This window comes from Pundamilia nyererei, unplaced genomic scaffold (assembly GCF_000239375.1).
Source record: "Pundamilia nyererei isolate P.nyererei 1_Seehausen unplaced genomic scaffold, PunNye1.0 scaffold00213, whole genome shotgun sequence".
NCBI classification, from domain to species: Eukaryota; Metazoa; Chordata; class Actinopteri; order Cichliformes; family Cichlidae; genus Pundamilia; species Pundamilia nyererei.
The window spans coordinates 105,132-122,614 of NW_005187614.1; the positions used below are offsets into that span (position 1 = coordinate 105,132).

At 42.7% G+C, this 17,483-nt stretch overlaps 1 protein-coding gene across 2 annotated transcripts in view; it reads left to right on the top strand.

Annotated features, from left to right (window-relative positions):
- The first annotated feature begins 171 nt into the window (after positions 1 to 171).
- gigyf1a (GRB10 interacting GYF protein 1a) overlaps positions 172 to 17,483 on the top strand; it is a 21,588-nt gene continuing 4,276 nt past the window's right edge. The window contains exons 1-22 of one of the 2 annotated variants that reach the window (XM_013914651.1): positions 172 to 422; positions 5,486 to 6,102; positions 6,208 to 6,271; positions 9,068 to 9,197; positions 9,980 to 10,075; positions 10,250 to 10,367; positions 10,832 to 10,940; positions 11,269 to 11,468; positions 11,984 to 12,213; positions 12,308 to 12,428; positions 12,564 to 12,749; positions 13,312 to 13,469; positions 13,980 to 14,145; positions 14,283 to 14,506; positions 14,795 to 14,898; positions 15,016 to 15,116; positions 15,225 to 15,298; positions 15,411 to 15,548; positions 15,769 to 15,978; positions 16,102 to 16,322; positions 16,456 to 16,613; positions 16,758 to 16,921. In XM_013914651.1, coding sequence (XP_013770105.1) covers positions 6,237 to 6,271; positions 9,068 to 9,197; positions 9,980 to 10,075; positions 10,250 to 10,367; positions 10,832 to 10,940; positions 11,269 to 11,468; positions 11,984 to 12,213; positions 12,308 to 12,428; positions 12,564 to 12,749; positions 13,312 to 13,469; positions 13,980 to 14,145; positions 14,283 to 14,506; positions 14,795 to 14,898; positions 15,016 to 15,116; positions 15,225 to 15,298; positions 15,411 to 15,548; positions 15,769 to 15,978; positions 16,102 to 16,322; positions 16,456 to 16,613; positions 16,758 to 16,921 — 2,943 coding nt within the window. In that variant the 5' untranslated portion in view covers positions 172 to 422; positions 5,486 to 6,102; positions 6,208 to 6,236. The remainder of the gene's footprint in view (positions 423 to 5,485; positions 6,103 to 6,207; positions 6,272 to 9,067; positions 9,198 to 9,979; positions 10,076 to 10,249; positions 10,368 to 10,831; positions 10,941 to 11,268; positions 11,469 to 11,983; positions 12,214 to 12,307; positions 12,429 to 12,563; positions 12,750 to 13,311; positions 13,470 to 13,979; positions 14,146 to 14,282; positions 14,507 to 14,794; positions 14,899 to 15,015; positions 15,117 to 15,224; positions 15,299 to 15,410; positions 15,549 to 15,768; positions 15,979 to 16,101; positions 16,323 to 16,455; positions 16,614 to 16,757; positions 16,922 to 17,483) is intronic. The other variant, XM_013914652.1, reaches the window with a different exon arrangement.

The following is a 17,483-nucleotide window of genomic DNA, read 5'->3' on the forward strand; positions in this document are numbered from 1 at the left end:
GCTTTCGCTCGCCAGCTTACTGGCTAAATAACCCTTCCGGACGTTCTGCCTGTAAAAGCATCGCGGCGTGCAGTACACTCCTGTGTCCAGGCTGGTAAATAGGGGTGTGTTTGCCCTGCTACAGCATTGGTTAGGCGCTTGTCAATGTCCAGTCACGTGGTGTCACACTGACGGCCATGTTTCCGAAACACAAACAACAAGAAGAGCAGCGACTGGGAGCCAGCGGACACATACTGATACGCAGAAGCGACCGTTGGTGGAGAGGGGAAAAAAATAATAAATAAAATACAGAGCACGACTTTCTGAAAGTACTATTCTGTCGAATGAATACGTTTACAGTGTTTAAAGAGACCAATGCATTCGATAAATTGGCTGTAGACACGCCGTGCAGACAAGCAGTCTGGTAGCTATAAACAGTGAAGGTAAGCCATGGTTCCTCTTTGCTGCCTGTCTTTTAGCTAGCTGGCTAACGGGAGCTAACATGCTAATAGCTTCTGCAGCTCGAACGGGTCGGTGTTATCTGTCATGAAAAAAAAAACATTTTCACTGAGTTGTTTAAGAGCTAAAATTCTGTTTCTGCTGTTGTTTGTTTTGTTTACAACGCATTAGTACCGACAGCGGAGTGGCGCTGGTGGTCGTCCGCACATTAGCGGAGCAGGCCGGGGACTGAGATCCCAATACTCCGCCCCCTTTGCCGACATATCTGGTGTCATTTGAACCTACAAGCCAAGGCCTTTACGATCAGTGCATACCTTGTGCTAAGTTACGAAGCAAGATAGCTAGCAACTGCTCATATGCAATAGAAATATGATATCGAGGCCAGTGATGTTGTAACTAGGGCTTTATTGCACTTTGCCCACAAATCAGTTCGCTCTAATTGGCTTGAGAGGCGAGCAGGGTACGCGCTAGCGTAGCTCGCCACAACTGTCGGTAGCTAACGTCAACTCCGACTGTTCTGTTTAAATGTTAGCCACATTTAGCACCATCGGTTTAGTTAATTTAGTCAGAGTTACAAGTTTGCTCGCACTTGTATCACTTTGAGCCACTGGTACCGCTCCCTTTTACTCAGAGTGGAATCTTTATCCCGCCACGTTTTGGAGTGCATGAGTTTTGCTAATATTTATACGCACAAGAAATCCCATATTCCGACCTTGCATTATTTATTTAATTATTTATTTAATTACTTATTTATTATAATTTTTTAAGCAAAGTTGATACAGGGTATTAAACGAAGTAAAAAAAAAAGTCTGTTGGACGGCGCATAAAAGTAAAGAAAAATTTGCCATATCTGCTAGGAGCTTAAAGAGCAATAAAGTGTCATTTTATTCGGTGATTCTCTGTGAAATTATTTTCTTTCTGGATTTCCCTTAAGCCATAACTGATCTGGCCATTATAACTGGAGCCTGGTATTACAGGTGTTTTTATTGTGCTGCTTTTAAATTGACAATTGGTACACCTGCGAAGTACACCTGTTTAAAGTACAGTACTCATGTAAAAAAAAAAAAAAAAAAGTACTTTGCATTCTGATCAGGAGCCTGAACATGTCTGACAAACACAAACTGGGAACTGTGTGACTGGAATGGTTTGAATCCTGTTTTAAAGGGCATGTTTAAATTTTCCTGTTCACACATGACAGTTCATTAGGTCCTACTGTCTTTTAAATTCATGTAGAAGTTTATATGCTTTTGGTTTACAAATGCATAAAATGGTCTTTCCCCCCAATAATTCAGAAGAGAAATTTAAATTAGGATTTTATATTTGCTGTATATTGGAATGTAAACTGGACCTGCTCAGTATCTTCCATTTGTCTTAAACATGTCTGTATCGCAGTGTTAATAGTTTAATGTGGACTGCTCTTAAATCTGCTTACTCGGTAATTATTAAATTCTCCTTTTTAAATTTTTCTGTTTTCTGTCTTTAAAATCTTTACCAGTTGCAGTGATTATGCACTGAGTAGTTCCATCAATTTGTATTGCCTTCTAAAATGATAATGAATGTAATAACTAATGTAAATAAGGCAATCATATCTACTGGCAATGTAGCAGATTTCTTATAGGTACAAAAGTTCAATTAAGACCTCGATTTTCCTACTTTTTTTTCCTTTTCTTTTTTTTTTAAACCAAGAAAACAGGGATATGTGAGCAGTGGGGCTTTTTTTTTTAACTGAACTTTAGTAATACAATAGGAGGATGTACTGTGCAGTTGCTAGGAAATTGCATTCATTTGTAGGTTGAGTGGGTTAGCGGTCTTTAAACAGGTGAGCAGATTAATTAATTGGTTTTAGACATTTGCTTTAAAATAACAAAGGCCAGCATCCTAGCTGCTAGGATTTCCTGGAGAGAGGTTTAGGTGAAAAGTTTAAAAAAAGTTTCTGTCTGTATTTGAGATGCTCTGATTAAAAGGGCAGCAACTACATTGTTAGTGGGGGTGTCCAGTTGAGTCTCAAAATTATATCCAAAGAAAATTTGCAGTAATTATATTTTACAGAAACAATACTGAATGTTGAAAAATGCAGGCAGCAGTAGGGCTGGGCGATATGGCCTAAAATTCATATTGCGATATAATTTGAAGCATGTGCAGTAACGATATATATCGCGATATATTCTTTTCTTCTGTATAACGTATTTTCCGCACTATAAGGCACTTAAAATCCTTTAATTTTCTCAAAAATCGAGAGTGTGCCTTATGTATGAATTCTGGTTGTGCTTACTGACCTTGAACCGATTTTGGCTGCAGAAATCTGTTAAAAAAATGTTTTAGTTCAACTTTGGTAAGCCGCACTGCTTGATGGATTGTCAGAGCATTACGGCTGCCGTAGTGAGGAGCTTCGCGGAGTAATCTGGGTCCAAAACTCCGTCCGCTTCAGGTCCCAAAGTCAAACGAACACTAAGAGTTAAAAACGGTCTAAATTCTTTCATCTTTAATTAAATCATCAGCATTGCTGCTTTATCGGGTGTAACAATTAAGTTTAACATCCAGGCATCCATGAAAACAGAATTTATTAAATTTAACGGAGTTACAAGTTAACAGGAAGTTAGCTCGCTAGTTTACACCTAAACATTTCATACCATGTTCTGACTGAGAGATTTTTGAAACTAATTAAAACGTACAGCTCTGCTACCACTTCCAACATAAATGAAGACGGAAAACTAAACAGCAGTGGCGTTTGCAGGGTTACTGAAGTTGGACTACCTGGTATATAATGTTGTCTACGTGATTGCTAGCGACACAGCTATGTTAGCATAACATTAGCACAGTGAAGCTGGAGGATGAACGCCAACTTTTTTTCCACTCGATAAAAGTTAACGTGAGGGATTCTGGTGGTCAGGGACAAATACAATCGCATAGCAGGATGCTATAAACAGGCCAATGTTTATGACATCATTAACATGCGCTATCGCGATAGAGCGATATAGTCAAAATCTCTATTGTTGGCCAAATTTATATAGTTTCTGTCGTATATCGTTTATATCGCCCACTCCTAGGCAGAAGCATTTATAAGTGTAACTAAATGAAGTGCATTTTCCATCCTTATTTTCTGGTGAGCTGTCACTGATGGCACGTGTACTAATTTGAATTGTGAGTCTAATGAAACAACATGCGGCAGCGTTTATAGTTAAATGTTAGTGACACAGTTAGCCCAGGTAGTGTTTTCCCTGGAAGTTTTAAGCAATAGTGTGAATAAGTGCGTAACACTTTAGTTCAGCAGTAAATAAAGTTAAAGAAGCTGCACAATATTGTCACATAAAAAAAAGCAGTATTTTTTTCCCTGGTATTTTCTATCTAAGGCTGAGCTTTTTAAACAGGTGCTTAAGTCTTTTTTCATGTAACTGCATCAGTAATTTCCTAATTTCCATCCACTTTGTTCTTCTTTTTCATAACAAGTGCAGCTAACCATGCTAGGTTGAGTCATTTGTAGCCTGGTTGTAGTTGGCGGTGTTTTTGGTTCTTTTTCTTCAAGTCATGAAAAGTTTGTTTCCACCTTTGGCAGGAGCAGTTTTCTTTTTTTTTTTAGCATAGTGCTTTGTTGGAGGTTGTTTAAGTAGCTCAGTCTTTAGTTAAATAGTCGTTGGAGAATGACATGTGACTCTTGCTCTCAGACATGTCTGGGCCTTGTCTTGTTGTAGTGCACACTAGGGATTGTAAATGCATGACTTACTATAGCAATGATATTGCACTGTGGCGGTTTTATAAGATGTGAAAATATTTTATACCAATATTATCGTGGAGGATGGCACAGCCCCAACTGTAAGAATAATAAAACCTACAGCTTCTCTCAACCAGTGTGTGTCATTGGCTAACATTATCAACAGAAGAGCTTCTTGGCTTGGTTGCAACAGGGTTCATCTAAAAAAAAAAAGGAAAAACAAAAAAGGGAGAGGAAAAATTGGCTTCAAACCATCGCAGCCAACATCATTTTATCTTATTTTTTAATTTATTTATCTATTTATTTTCACATAGATTGTCAGTTGTTGGGAATCTTTTGTTTCAGTTTAAATAAATCAAACTGTAATAAGCCTGAGTAAAGTTTTCTTCTCTTCATGCTTTCCTCATGTGCAGTATTTACTACCAACATAACTAAGCGTGTAGCAAAACAGCGCATTAGAGGGCAGAGAAAGTAGCATCCGTGCAAATGCAAGATGACAAAGCTAATTTAAAACGAAACCGATTGAAACAGTAATGTCTATTTTCTCTAGTTTGCTAGCACCATGTTGCCAATCTCTGTAAAGTGCGTAGGTAACCTTGCAAGTGTCGGTTATATGCAATGATGGCCATTTAATAAAATGTTGTGAAAACTTGTGAACTTAACCTTTTTTGTTCAGCGTCTGTGGTGAGGGAATATTGAAGGAAAGTAGTCACCAAGATGGGAAGAAGCTGGAAAATATGGCTTGTGTTTAGTCATCAGTGTGCAAACCTAAGTGGTGTTCATGTTAAAGGGGCAATATATGTATGTATGTGTATGTGAGCATTTGCTGCTGAAGTTTAGTTGCCTGGATATTGCTTTAGTTGCCATGACATTTTGAGGAATCATCCCCAGCCAGCTGCATGGTTTAGGAAGCATCTGGTTCACAACATGACTGAAATAGACTCGGTGTATTTCAGGATGGAAAATCTCCTGTGAGCAGCAGAAATGTTGGAGTATGACTGAGTGCTATACTAGAAATAGTTTTCATTTATTCAGTGAAGGAATACCACAGCACTTTCCCCTCAACTCAGAGTGCTGCAACACATTGATCAAATTGGGTATCTGTTGGTGAGTCCCAGGCACGCTGCGTAAATGGTATGTCGAGTCTTTGCGGAGAAAATCAAATTATGGTTCCTTCACTCACTTACAACAGAGGTGGACTGCCAAGCGGTGAAAAAGCATCTCAAGAGCAGCAGCTAATTTATGAAGTGTTTACTTCTTCCCATTTTTCTTTGAAATTTTATATTTCTCTCATTCTGTCTCTGTTTAACAGTATTTTGTTTTCTTTTTTTTTTCCAGTGGTGCAAAGGGAGGAGGTCAGGAAATAAAGGAGTTACCTAGAAGGTCTCCGTCAGTCCACATTTCAGTTGGAGCGAGAGAAAACGGCACAGAGGGAGTGAGAGAAAGGAGAAGAGGAGTGCGAGTCGCGTCTGCTCTTGGCAGCTGTTCCAGCAGCCTATTTCATTGTTTTTTCGGCTGTTATTTTGTTCCTGCGTCTTTTGATCAATCAGTTCATATTTTTAACGTTAATGTGAGATATAACTGCTGTAAAAAAACAAAAAGGAAATCGCAAACAAAAAAAGAAGACATTATTAGCAAGAGTGTTTTATTTTGTTCCATTGTTAATTTCTAAGGTTCTTTTCGTTTCTTTTTTATGTTAACAACCTTTTTTGGCTGTGAGTAGCAGGAGCTTCCATTCTCCAAACTTATCATTGAAAGCCCTTCCTTAGTTAGGACCTGATAACCTGGTATTCCTCAAGCACCTGAAACTGGCAGCTATTCTCTTTGTGTGTTTGGGGAGCTCTGTGACCACAGCTTAAGCACCACTCAGCCTTCTAGTCACCTAAGCCTAACTAAAGCCAGCCAGCTCGAGCCTGGTCCAGCCCAGTCCAGCCTGCTCCGATTATCTGGACAGGGTAAGGAACCGTTTTCTTTTGTTAACCCTCCTTTTCAAAGTTGCATTTTATTCGTCACAAAAGAGAAAAAACACAAAGAAATCTGGATACTTTTTTCCTCCTTAGATACTCAGTTCTGTGTGGACGTGAGGAATATGACTGCTGAGACTCTTAACTTCGGCCCAGAATGGTAATATTTGTATTTTATTTTCTTATTTATATATTTCCAATTTTTTTTATAAAGAAATATTTCCCAGAGGAACCAAGTGCTTATTTTGTGTTTGTTTTAATTTGTGGGGGAAAATTAAAAGCGGATGAGTTATGCTGAGTGCCATTCTGTTTTTTTTATTTTTAAGGAAACTTTGGACATAATGAAATGTGCAGGTTTAAGCAACCTCCAAATGACCTTCTTGAATGTGGCCGTTAAATCGCAATGGCAATTTGCTTAAGTCTTATAACGTCCTGTGTCAATTGGACTCGTTCCCCTGAAAATGACACTAGGAAAAGATCAGGGGTTAGTGAAGTTGGTTAGGTTATAAGCTGCTGTTCGATCAAATTCAGCTCAACCAAAACGGCTCAGTGTCCGTACCAAAAACCATGAAAACAAAGGCCCAAAATGGAAGCGATGACCTGAAATATTTAGATTATTTTTTGATGGTCTCTCATTAATGTAGAGCTGATGTCTTTTGGTTTATGAGTTTTTGTTGGACAAACTGAGTTGTGTGAAGGTGGCACCAGCATTACCTGAGAAAATCATCGTAAGAGTAAATCGGTATGAAAACGGCTGTTAGAGATGCTGTTAAGTAACCTTAGCTGTGCAGATGGCATAAGCAGCCTTCATTCTTCAGTTGGCTTCAGGGTGTTGACCTATCCTTTGTGTGTGGATTGGCAATGTGACCAAGAAATGAACACTTAAATTGAAATATAAACATTTGTAATGTCATAACTTGGTTGGATCTTTCTGCAGTTTGAATATAGGCGGCCAAGTTACCACATAAGACAATATGTTGTAACAGGAGACAGCATGCAGTTCGTTTACAAGTGTGAATGAATCATGCTCGTGTAAACTGTAGTTCTCCCCTGAAGGCCTTATTTTCTGTTTGATCAAACTTCAGTTGGATAAAACTGACTTTGTTGTGGCTTTAGTCACCATGTTAGCAGGTAAGCTAATGGTTACCATTAGGTGAAATTACATGGTATACCCAAAGCACATCAGCTACCTAGCTAAGCCTAGCTTCGCTACTCACTTTTCATAAGTGAAATGTTGTCTGAAGTCAGTTCTGTTGTCCTTCTCTGGAATGTGTGTTTGAGCTTTTGTGGACTCGGTACTACTCTTGGCTAGTGTTGCTCACTGTTGGCGCTCGGAGTAGAAGAGAGCGACACTAATGGTAGACACTAAGAATCGAGCATAATATTCTCGGATTCTTACAATAAATTCTCGGTCAGTCTTCACACAGAAATCATTACACAGGTTCTTAAAGGCAACAAATAGTACAGAGGAAGGTCTCAGTTTTAAATTCCGTTACAGTCTGTTAACACAGGGGGGGGGGAAAAGACGTTGCTGAAGACGTTTAAACTTGATATGAAAGTGCTTTTAAAAATGAGTCTTGCTTGCAGGCGCCCCGCCGTGGTTAGTCATTTCAGTGGTAACAAAGTGTCGGTTTTGTCACTGCTCTCTCCTGTCCATCTCTCTTTCCTTCTGCTGTTTCTGTAGCTCAGTGAATGTTTGTGCAGCGATTAATGGGGGGGGCGTAGTCTGCAGTTTGGTAGCTCTCCATCTCTAACGGCCCGTGACTGCTGTGTGCATTCTTGGTGCAGTGCCAGTCTCACAGAATATTTTCTGCCTTTACACATCTGCAGCTGCTTTGCTCTCAGTGGCTCTCGTAGCTCACTTTCATCCTCGTACCCTTTTTAATATAGTTACAGAGCGGCCGGTTCATGTGCTCGCCACATACAGCTGCCTGACCAGCATGTTTACACGTCTTTAAAGGGCAGTTAACCTTACGAAATTATTTAGACCATTCGAGCTTTAGTTGGCAGCGCAGCCTGCAACTATGTTAGTCATTGTGGTCGAATTCAAAGTAAAATATTCGGCCATGCTTTTAGGTTGGTGTAGTTTCTCTTACTCCAATCTTTGTAAGACTCTCAAAGGATTATTCATGTAGAGATTTAAGTGTGTAGAGGATATTTGAATCCTTGTTAGGGAGGAAAGCTCATGTTTTGCTGCAGGTAAATGCAGGTGGGTACATATGATGCACAAATATTTCTTAGTAACCCACCCACTGGCTTGCTTCCTGAGCGCTTCTCTTATTATGCATATTAGTTGCTGCTCCACTTATTTTTATCCTCTTTGATTTGCTACATGCTACCAACTGGGCTTTCATGAAGCTTCCCTTTACCTTTCTACCCCCCACACCCTCCTCTCCATCTCTGAGCTGCATATGGTTTTGATGTGGAGCTGAGAGTCACTGACACACTCTGTAGAGGCATGTGAAAGGAGCCATTGTTAAACAGCAGGCCTTGGAAGTTGGCCAGCTAGTAATAGCTTTTTAAAATGAAATCTTGAGATTGGAAAGCTAATATATCGTCAGCATTGAGCCAAGTGTGTTCAGGGGGAGCTGTGTGGGAGGAATTTGTTACAGAACATTTACTAAAAAATTTTTCCTGCTGCAAGATGGATGCTATTAGTTATTTTTCTTCAATTGAGATTAAAAGGAATTCTATCAAGGTTACACAATTGCTCTGATTTTCGTGTGTGTGCGTGCGTTCAGAGCCAACTGGGGAATTTGCACAAAGTTATTTATAAAGCTTGTTTTTTACATTACATGTCAGAGATTGTTATTAGCTTGGGGGGAAAAGTAGAGCAAATACACAGCTTTGAAAGCTTTAGCATGCAGTTGCAAAACACGTATTTGTTGTACTGGACAGTTGCTTTAATTCCTGTTGTTGAAAGTAAAGTACTTTATCCTTTGTCTTTTACTCACAGGCTCCGTGCACTGTCCAGTGGGGGGAGTGTGACGTCTCCCCCTCCTTCCCCCGCCATGCCAAAGTACAAGCTGGCCGAGTACCGCTACGGCCGAGAGGAGATGTTAGCACTTTATGTCAAAGACAACAAGGTTGGTTAATAGTTTGCTCATTCTCGATTTATTACAGTCTATACCAATGTGAAACACTGAATCCCATTCACATGGGGCAAAAATGATGTAAGCTTACAGTCACCTGTTGACACAAGGAGATGGATATCAGCTAAAGCAGCGGTCCCCAACCTTTTTTGCGCCACGGACCGGTTTATGCCCGACAATATTTTCACGGACCGGGGTTTAAGGTGTCGCGGAAAAATACAACAAAATAAAACTAGTACCGGTACTGAAACAAAGAAGAGTTATTCATAACACACGTGAAAAGACCCAGGAAAACCGAGGTAATGATAAAAACAATAACAAAATAACGCTGAAAACCGATAAAAACCCTGAAAATCACACCTGAGCCTCAACTCTCGCGGCCCGGAACCAAACCGGTCCGAGGCCCGGTTTATGAGATGCCGGGCTTGGAGTACATTGACAAAAACCCTGCCTTTAATATCTGTCTATAAGCACAGAACACCGAACTGCAGTTCACCCCTGTTTGTGAGGGGCAGTCAATCAGAAGTAATTGTCTTAGAGAAGAAGAGAAGAGAGGATGGCCTTACAGGAAAACTGCTTCTTTCAGACAGAATAACCCGGCGGGCTGAAAATAAGGCTTACTCTGAATTGCGACTCATACAAAGCAGCATAAATAGTGTAGAACAAGGACCTCTCTAAAGTGCTGTATAAGTCTGTATCCTTAAACATATGAACATGTTTGAAGTCAGAGTTCAAGTTTTTAAGAGGTGGTTTTGTCCTCTTGTTGTTGCTTTTAGGTCCCAGAGGACATGCAGGATAAGGAGTTTGCTGCTATTCTGCAAGAAGAGCCCATGCAGCCACTGGCACTGGTGCCTCTCACTGAGGAGGAGCAGGTCTGCACCAGCCACACTCTCACAAACGCATATCTGCAAATGTTAAACTGTTTGAGCCCTATCTTGTGGTATCTCACCCTCATACAGATTCAGTTGACAGATGTGCCTGTGAGCTCACATTCCTCACATTCCTCTCTCCTTTTTTTTTTTTGGCTCGTTCAACTCACTCTGCAGAGGAACTTCTCCATGTCTGTGAACAGTGTGGCAGTGCTGAGGCTCATGGGAAAAGGAGTGGGTGGTGCGGCCCCAGCTGGAGTGGTCCGTGGACGAGGAGCCACACGGGGTGGTCGAGGTAACGGCAGGGAAAAAAAGTTGGATGAGGGACACAAGCAATAAAGTATAGCCCCGATTGAGCCTGTTCACAATCAGTTGTGCTGCAGAGTCCAACAACAACAACAGAAGGGCTGCTTAAAGCCCTCGGCTCAAACTACAATGGCTGCTGCCCAGCTAAAGTAAAACAGTTTATTTAAGGCAACTACTAAAGTGTTTATTTCCTTCTTTCTTCCACCATCTTGGTGAAACACACTTCCTCTTGGCCTGTTTAAAATAGTCCTCCTTTTGTCCAGCCGCAGCCTAAAAGCACAGGGCTTACGCGCTTACCTTGTCAACACATGCCAATGTAAACACATGCACAGTTCAGCCCAGCAAAGGAAACCACAAAAGAAGAATGATGTTCGATGGTGTGTTGATGTGTGCACCTGCCTGCAGGATGAAGCTACTTAACCACACATGCCTTGTTCTAATGTGTATAAACAGGCCGAGGCCGTGGTGAAGGTGGATTCTACCAAAGAAGTATTGAAGATGCCGAGGTGGGTTTCGGTCGCAGCGTCCGAGAGATTCACCGCAGCCAGAGCTGGGACGACCGGTAAGGATACACTGCGCACGGCACCTGCACTGTCCTTAAATTGTTGGTAAGGTCATGCAAATAATGACTCCAAGTGCTCTGTTGCACAACAGAAGCCTGTTTTATCATTACTCAGAGCAGCTGTCAAGCAGTGCAGCCTAGTCTGTAATCCTTTCAGGTATTTTTTGTATTTCTTTCAGTTTTCCTTCCAAGATCTGGATAAGCTGTGCAAATGTATTGTCTCCAGTGTGAGGTGTTGGTTGCACACACTGCTCTTGGGTTAAAAACTGGCCCATGTTTTCTTCTGCTAACTGGTCTAATTTTCCCTTCATTTCCCTCCTTTTCTCAGGGGTGAGCGTCGATTTGAGAAGCCGCTGCGGCGGGAGGTGGGACGTCCTGGCTTTGAAGAAACTGGAGGTCCCGTGGGTCCGGTGAGGAAAGAGTACACAAGGGCTGACAGTGATAACTGGCGCACCCTACGGGAGGAGCAGGAGGAAGACGAAGGGGAGCCGGGCAGTAACTGGAGACTTGCTGGATCCCGTAGGGATGGTATGATAAGCACAAACGTTTTTTTTTATTGTCATAAACTCTGCTTTGTTTATTCCTCTTTCTGCTGTCAACACAAGCTAAGACTTGGATCAAATTTTTAATGTTCCTTTGACATAAACCTTTTGCCCTAACCCATTAGTGTGGAAGCTACACTTTGGTATAGCCTCATTAAAATCACTAAGATGGAGCATCACTGAGATTTATATTACTCATCATTCCACTGTTATATTACTGTGTTTTTAAGCCTATGTTAACAATGTGTGTGTCAACTTTAGCTTAAAGGACATTGTACTGGCATCTAGTGGTCAGTGATGGGAAGACCGAGCAGCTGGGTTTAGGTTAAACTAAAGCTTCCTGAGTTTCTGCAGACTCAGCAGTCGGCTTCAATGAATCATGATCTTTCCAAACCAGATATCTTGAAAATGAAACTCCAGATTGAGTTAAATCAGAAAAATAAATTTCTGAGTGTAGCTCAGGTCAGTTTTGAAGCTAATAACTTTCCATTTGTTTACCAGATGGTGGTCCTCGCTCAGCGGGCTGGCGGGACCACAGTGGTCCAGGAGAAGGTCGGAGGAGGAAGTTTGATTTCGACTTCCGGGACTCTGACGGTCACGGTGGCGGGCGTCGGCGCGCAGGCAGCGATGGTCTAGAGGACGATAGGGACGGCCTGCCTGAGTGGTGTACAGATGAGGAGGATGGGGAGATGGGCACTTTTGACTCGTCTGGAGCGTTCATGCCTATGAAGGTACTCAGAATGATGTTTCTGTTACTGTTATGATATTGTTTTAATATTTATTTGTTGGGATTGCTTCACTTTTTTGGTCTGTGTCTTGTATCAGAAGAGTGGCAAGGAGACAATCCTGGAGGAGTTTGAGTTTAAGGGGATTGAGGAAGAGGAAGAGGAGGGAGACAGCTTTGCTGATATGGAGAGGAACAGCGCTGAAGGAGACAAAGACAAGGGTGAGGCGAGACCGGATGTCTTTATTTGATCTTACATTTACATGTTGTCTTTTATCTTTTACCTTCACTGATCATAGTCAATGGAGGATTCATTACTTTTTTTCCCCTTCCTTTCTTCCACTCCTGGCCTCACAGAGATTAAAGAAGCCATCTTTATTGTTGGAGATGGTGAGACAAAGCCAGCATCTCCTTCGTCTTCTCCAACAGCTCACTGTCCCCCTCCATCGCTGGAGTCCCAACCCAGCAGTGCTAATCAAGTGGTGGATAATGCCCAGCTGAGCAACAGCCAGTCTGTGAAGGCCAGCAGCACGTCTGGTGAAGGTAGGTCATGTTCCACATACCTCTGTGTTAGTGTGCCAACAGGACAAAACGGCAATATTATCTTTTTAAAAAAATTTGTTTTAGGCAATTTCATTAATGTGTTAAACTCTTATAAGAAAAAAAAGAACATGTTCACTGTCTATATCAAATATACATGCTTCTGCATTTCAGTAATTATTAGACTGTTTAATTTTGTATAAATCCGGAATAAAGTTATTTAGGCAACTTTTTATTGTGCAATGATTTAAATTAAAAAAAAGGCTTCTAAAGTGAGAGATCCTGAACCTTTGGTTTCATGACCTCAGCCCTTTCAGTCTCAGGTCGGCGTGTTTGAGCAAGGAAATTCAGCCATGTTGATATTTTGGTTTGAAATAGAATATGTTTGCCTCAGTCATTTGATACTTTGTTTACTGAACCGGCTGCTGGATGTGACACAGAGCCAGTAGGCGGCTCTACCGCTCACATCAAACAACACCAAACGCTAAACTATAAATAGAAACACTAAAAATAGGGCCCATTGTTTTACTCGTTTCTTCTTTTTCTTTTCATGTGCGTATGTCAGATGCAGCTCCATTAGGGGGCTCCAAGGCCCAGCTGAGTCCCAGCGGCGCAGCCACCTCCTCCAGCCTGCCTCCTCCACCCCCATCATCTGCTGCTCCTCTACTCCCGCCATCTGGAGGAGACGCTGAGGACGACGAAGGCATGAAACACCTGCAGCAGGTAGGAGCAGCAAGAGGAACATTTCAGACAAATTATGTAATCATGTCTAATCAAACTACATTTCACAGCCTTCAGGTGAGGGATGAAACTGGTGATTATTTTGCTGCTGAATATTCAAAACCAGTACTGCACTTTTCTTTTTTTGACTTTTGATAAAGCTCACTGCTTTGAATAAAAACGCGATGGTTAGGGGGGAGGCTGCAAATATAGAGCAGTTCATTTGATGCAGATTGATGTGCCAGAAACTGAAAAGGACGTCTGCATGTCTGTTCTGTGCTCTTCTATATATTGTTTATATTTTCACATATGTTACTTTAAACAAGCATCACTAACATAACCTTGTCTGACTAGGTCTAAAACCTGCTGAGCTTTGTTTTAGCTGGTATCAGTGCATTCAAAGTTGTGAGTCTTAGCTGTACTATTAGCATCGCCACCTTTTCATCCTACGGGTGAGCCTGCTACACCAACTCTTGTCGACTAGATAATAAATGTTTGTTTATATTTGTGTAGGAGGCAGAGAAGATGGTGGCATCACTGCAGGATACTTCTTTGGAGGAGGAGTGCTTCACCCAGGCTCTGCAGCAGCAGGAGAGCAGGAACACGGCAGCTGCTCTGCCGCTAACTCACGAGGCTGCCATGAAGTGGTTCTATAAGGACCCCCAGGGAGAGATCCAGGGTACTCCTATTCTCCTGATGATACTTTCTAAAAACATGAATAAAAACTGTTAATTTCTTGAGGTGAGATGAAGCTAGTCCGACACCTAAGGTCAGTTTCTGCATTGCAAACTCTCCTCTGTCCTGCCCACCAACCAGGTCCATTCACCACGGTGGAGATGTGTGAGTGGTTTCAGGCTGGCTACTTCACCATGACCCTGCTGGTGAAGCGGGGCTGTGATGAAGGTTTCCAACCCCTGGGGGATGTCATCAAGATGTGGGGCCGCGTGCCCTTTGCCCCGGGTCCCTCCCCGCCGCCCCTGCTGGTGAGACAGCTACCACCAACGCAGCGCCCGCAGCCCAACCGGGGGCCCGCCGGGACTGTGAGTCAGAGCTCAGCCACCCGAGAGGATGGGGAGGGGAGGATGCAAATGAGAGGGCACATTTCTAGACAGGTTATGGTGGCAGGAATTGTAATTTTAAATTCTCACCTCTTAATGTCACACAGTTGATTTAATGAATTTTCTATTGCATGCTGACTTGGATAAATGTGTGTAAATGTAGCTGAAATATTACCAGAAGCAAGTCTGTTCTAGATGCAGTAACTTGCTATTGTAATTTTGAGTCTGACTTTTCCTTTGTGTTGACATTATATCTTTCCCCTTCATCAGGGAAACCTGGACCAGGAGCGCCTGAAAAAGCAACAGGAGCTCGCAGCAGCAGCTCTTTATCAACAGCTCCAACAGCAGCAGCAGCTATTCCAGCTCATGAACAGGTGGGTGGAGGCTTCGCCCCAAATTTGTTGGAGTTCATTCCGGTCCTAGTTTGAACTTTGGAGGACATGTTTAGTTTCAAAGTAAACGTACACGTCGGGTGTTGCTTTATGTCCCAGGTGCAGTGAGCAGAGTATGATGCCTTCGATGAACAGATCGATGTCAGTGCCAGATACAGGGTCCATGTGGGACATGCATACCTCAGCTTCACAGCCGTCAGGTACAGTGTGGACTGCTGCTGTTTGTGCACACACAGGCAGGCACAGTTAAAACACACAAACTGTAGCTGCTGCCGCTGCTAAAATGATCCTTTTTCATTTCCATGTAGGTGGTGAAGCCAGTCTTTGGGACATAACAATGAATCCTTCTACTCAGGGTCCAACTCTCGAACAGCTTCAGAAGGTGAGGGCTGTTGAATAGTAATATCAGACTGTGACTACTGTGAGTCCATTGAGTCATACCAGCGTCAGATCCAAATATTCATTCACAATTACTGATGATGCATTTTCTTTAGCTCCAGCAGGAGAGGCGAGACGCTGAACTCAGGGCGAAGCGTGAGGAAGAGGAGCAGCGTAAGCGAAGGGAGGAGAAGAGAAGGCAACAGGAGGAGCAGAAAAGGAGGGAGGAGGAGGAGATCTTCAGACGCAAGCAGGTGGAGAAATTTTGCATTCATTTTATCCCATGTGTTGCCTTGGGGTTATTAAATATGTTACTGGCTTTGTTCATTAAAGCAAAAATATTCCGTGCTGCGTTTTGATTTAGTTTTCATAATGTTTGATATTTTATTTGCTTTGCTGAGCGGCACTACATGCTGTTTTCCTCTAAGAAACGAGAACCACAGCTATAGCCTGATCTGTCATATGTTCCCGCAGTGTCGTCAGCAGCAGGAACTGATCATGAAATTGCTGCAGCAGACCCCCCAGCAGCAAGGACCGGGGGCAGGCAGCTCTAGTTGGAGTGGGGCTTCCTCTTCTGGGCTTTCTAAGGCAGGAAAGCCCCAGGCTCTGGCTTTGCTGGAAATACAGCAGGAGACTGAGAGACTCCTGAAGCAGCAGCAGAGAGCCCAGCAGCAGAGAGACCGCGTGAGTTCACCATTCAGGTCTACAGCAGTGATAATGTTAGCATGTAGCAGGAATTTGCATGTTTAAAATAAAAACGTACATATTATTGGTCATTTATGGAGCCTGATTTTTATCCGTTTGCAGCACTCTGGTTTGTCGATGGGGAGCTCCTCCATGGGAGGGCAGTGGGTGGATGGCGTCGGTATGTGGGGAGGGCCGGGTAGTCTGGAGAGTAAGAGCAGTAGTGGAGGGTCTTCGGGCAGCATGGGCATGTGGGACGAGGCTGTGAAGAACCAGACCGGCCTGCGTGGGAACAGCAACAACAACATGGGCCTTAAGAACAGCCGCAGCAGCCCATCACTCAGGTGAGCATGTCTGGGCAACTCAGCTGATGTGGATTGTTGGATTGCCCAGTTATAACGCACTGCTTGCAGGAAAAAATGGATTTCTTTTAGTTGATGATAGTAATGATATAATTTGCCTGGGTGTCCTCCACAGTGATCAGTACATGATCCGTCGTAAGCGCACCGAGGAGGAGGAGAAGCTGCTGAAGCTGCTGCAGGGCATGAAGCCTCAGGACGGCTTCACCACCTGGTGTGAACAGATGCTGCACGCTCTCAACACCTCTGCCAACAACTCCTCCTCCTCTGTGGATGGTAGGCGGTTCAACTTTATCACATTTAGCAATCTAAAGGGTGTTTAGAGTTTGCCCTCAGCTTACAGACATCAATAGCTGATGACTGTGTAAATTACAGCAACACTTCTGTGTCACTAATCATTCACGCTCTGTGTTTATCAAGTTGCCACAATTGTGGCATACCTGAAGGAGGTGGAGTCTCCCTATGCAGTGCTGGATTTCATCCGGTCCTACCTAGGGGACACAGTGGAAGCCAAAGAGTTCGCCAAACAGTTTCTGGAGCGACGTGCCAAACAGAAAGCCAACCAACAGAGACAGCAGCAACAGGTAGGTTGAAAGAGCATCAGTCCAAAATGTCACCTGCTCGGTAAACGACATCAGTGTAATTTAAAGAAAAGAAAAACATTGCTGAAATGTTCTCTTTATAGAACACAGAAAGCCTGCCCATTAAAGCCTTTAATCTATAGTATGACGAGTTGCTAATTGTTCATTTGTATTGTGAATAGACACAGACTGTGTTCAGTAGTTTGCATTTTCAGTCGGAAACTGATGGTTTTCTCAGGTGGGAATCGATGGTACATTCTAGTCTGTAGAAAGTGTTTGATGTAGTGTTCAATTTGTGTAAGTTAACTTGGAAACCTAGGGGATTCATAGGCTGTATAAAATATATGGTTGGAGCCGCTGTGACATTTTTTTTTTATTTGACCAACACTGAGTTGTTTTTCAGTGCCAGCTTGAGACACTTAAACCTCACTGCCATCATTCACAACCAAGAACAGAAAAACTGCCTGAAACTGAATGTTTAGAGCAGTCTGAAGTCAAAGCTCAGGGATCGTGTGTGTGTGTGTGTGTGTGTGTGTGTGTGTGTGTGTGTGTGTGTGTGTGTGTG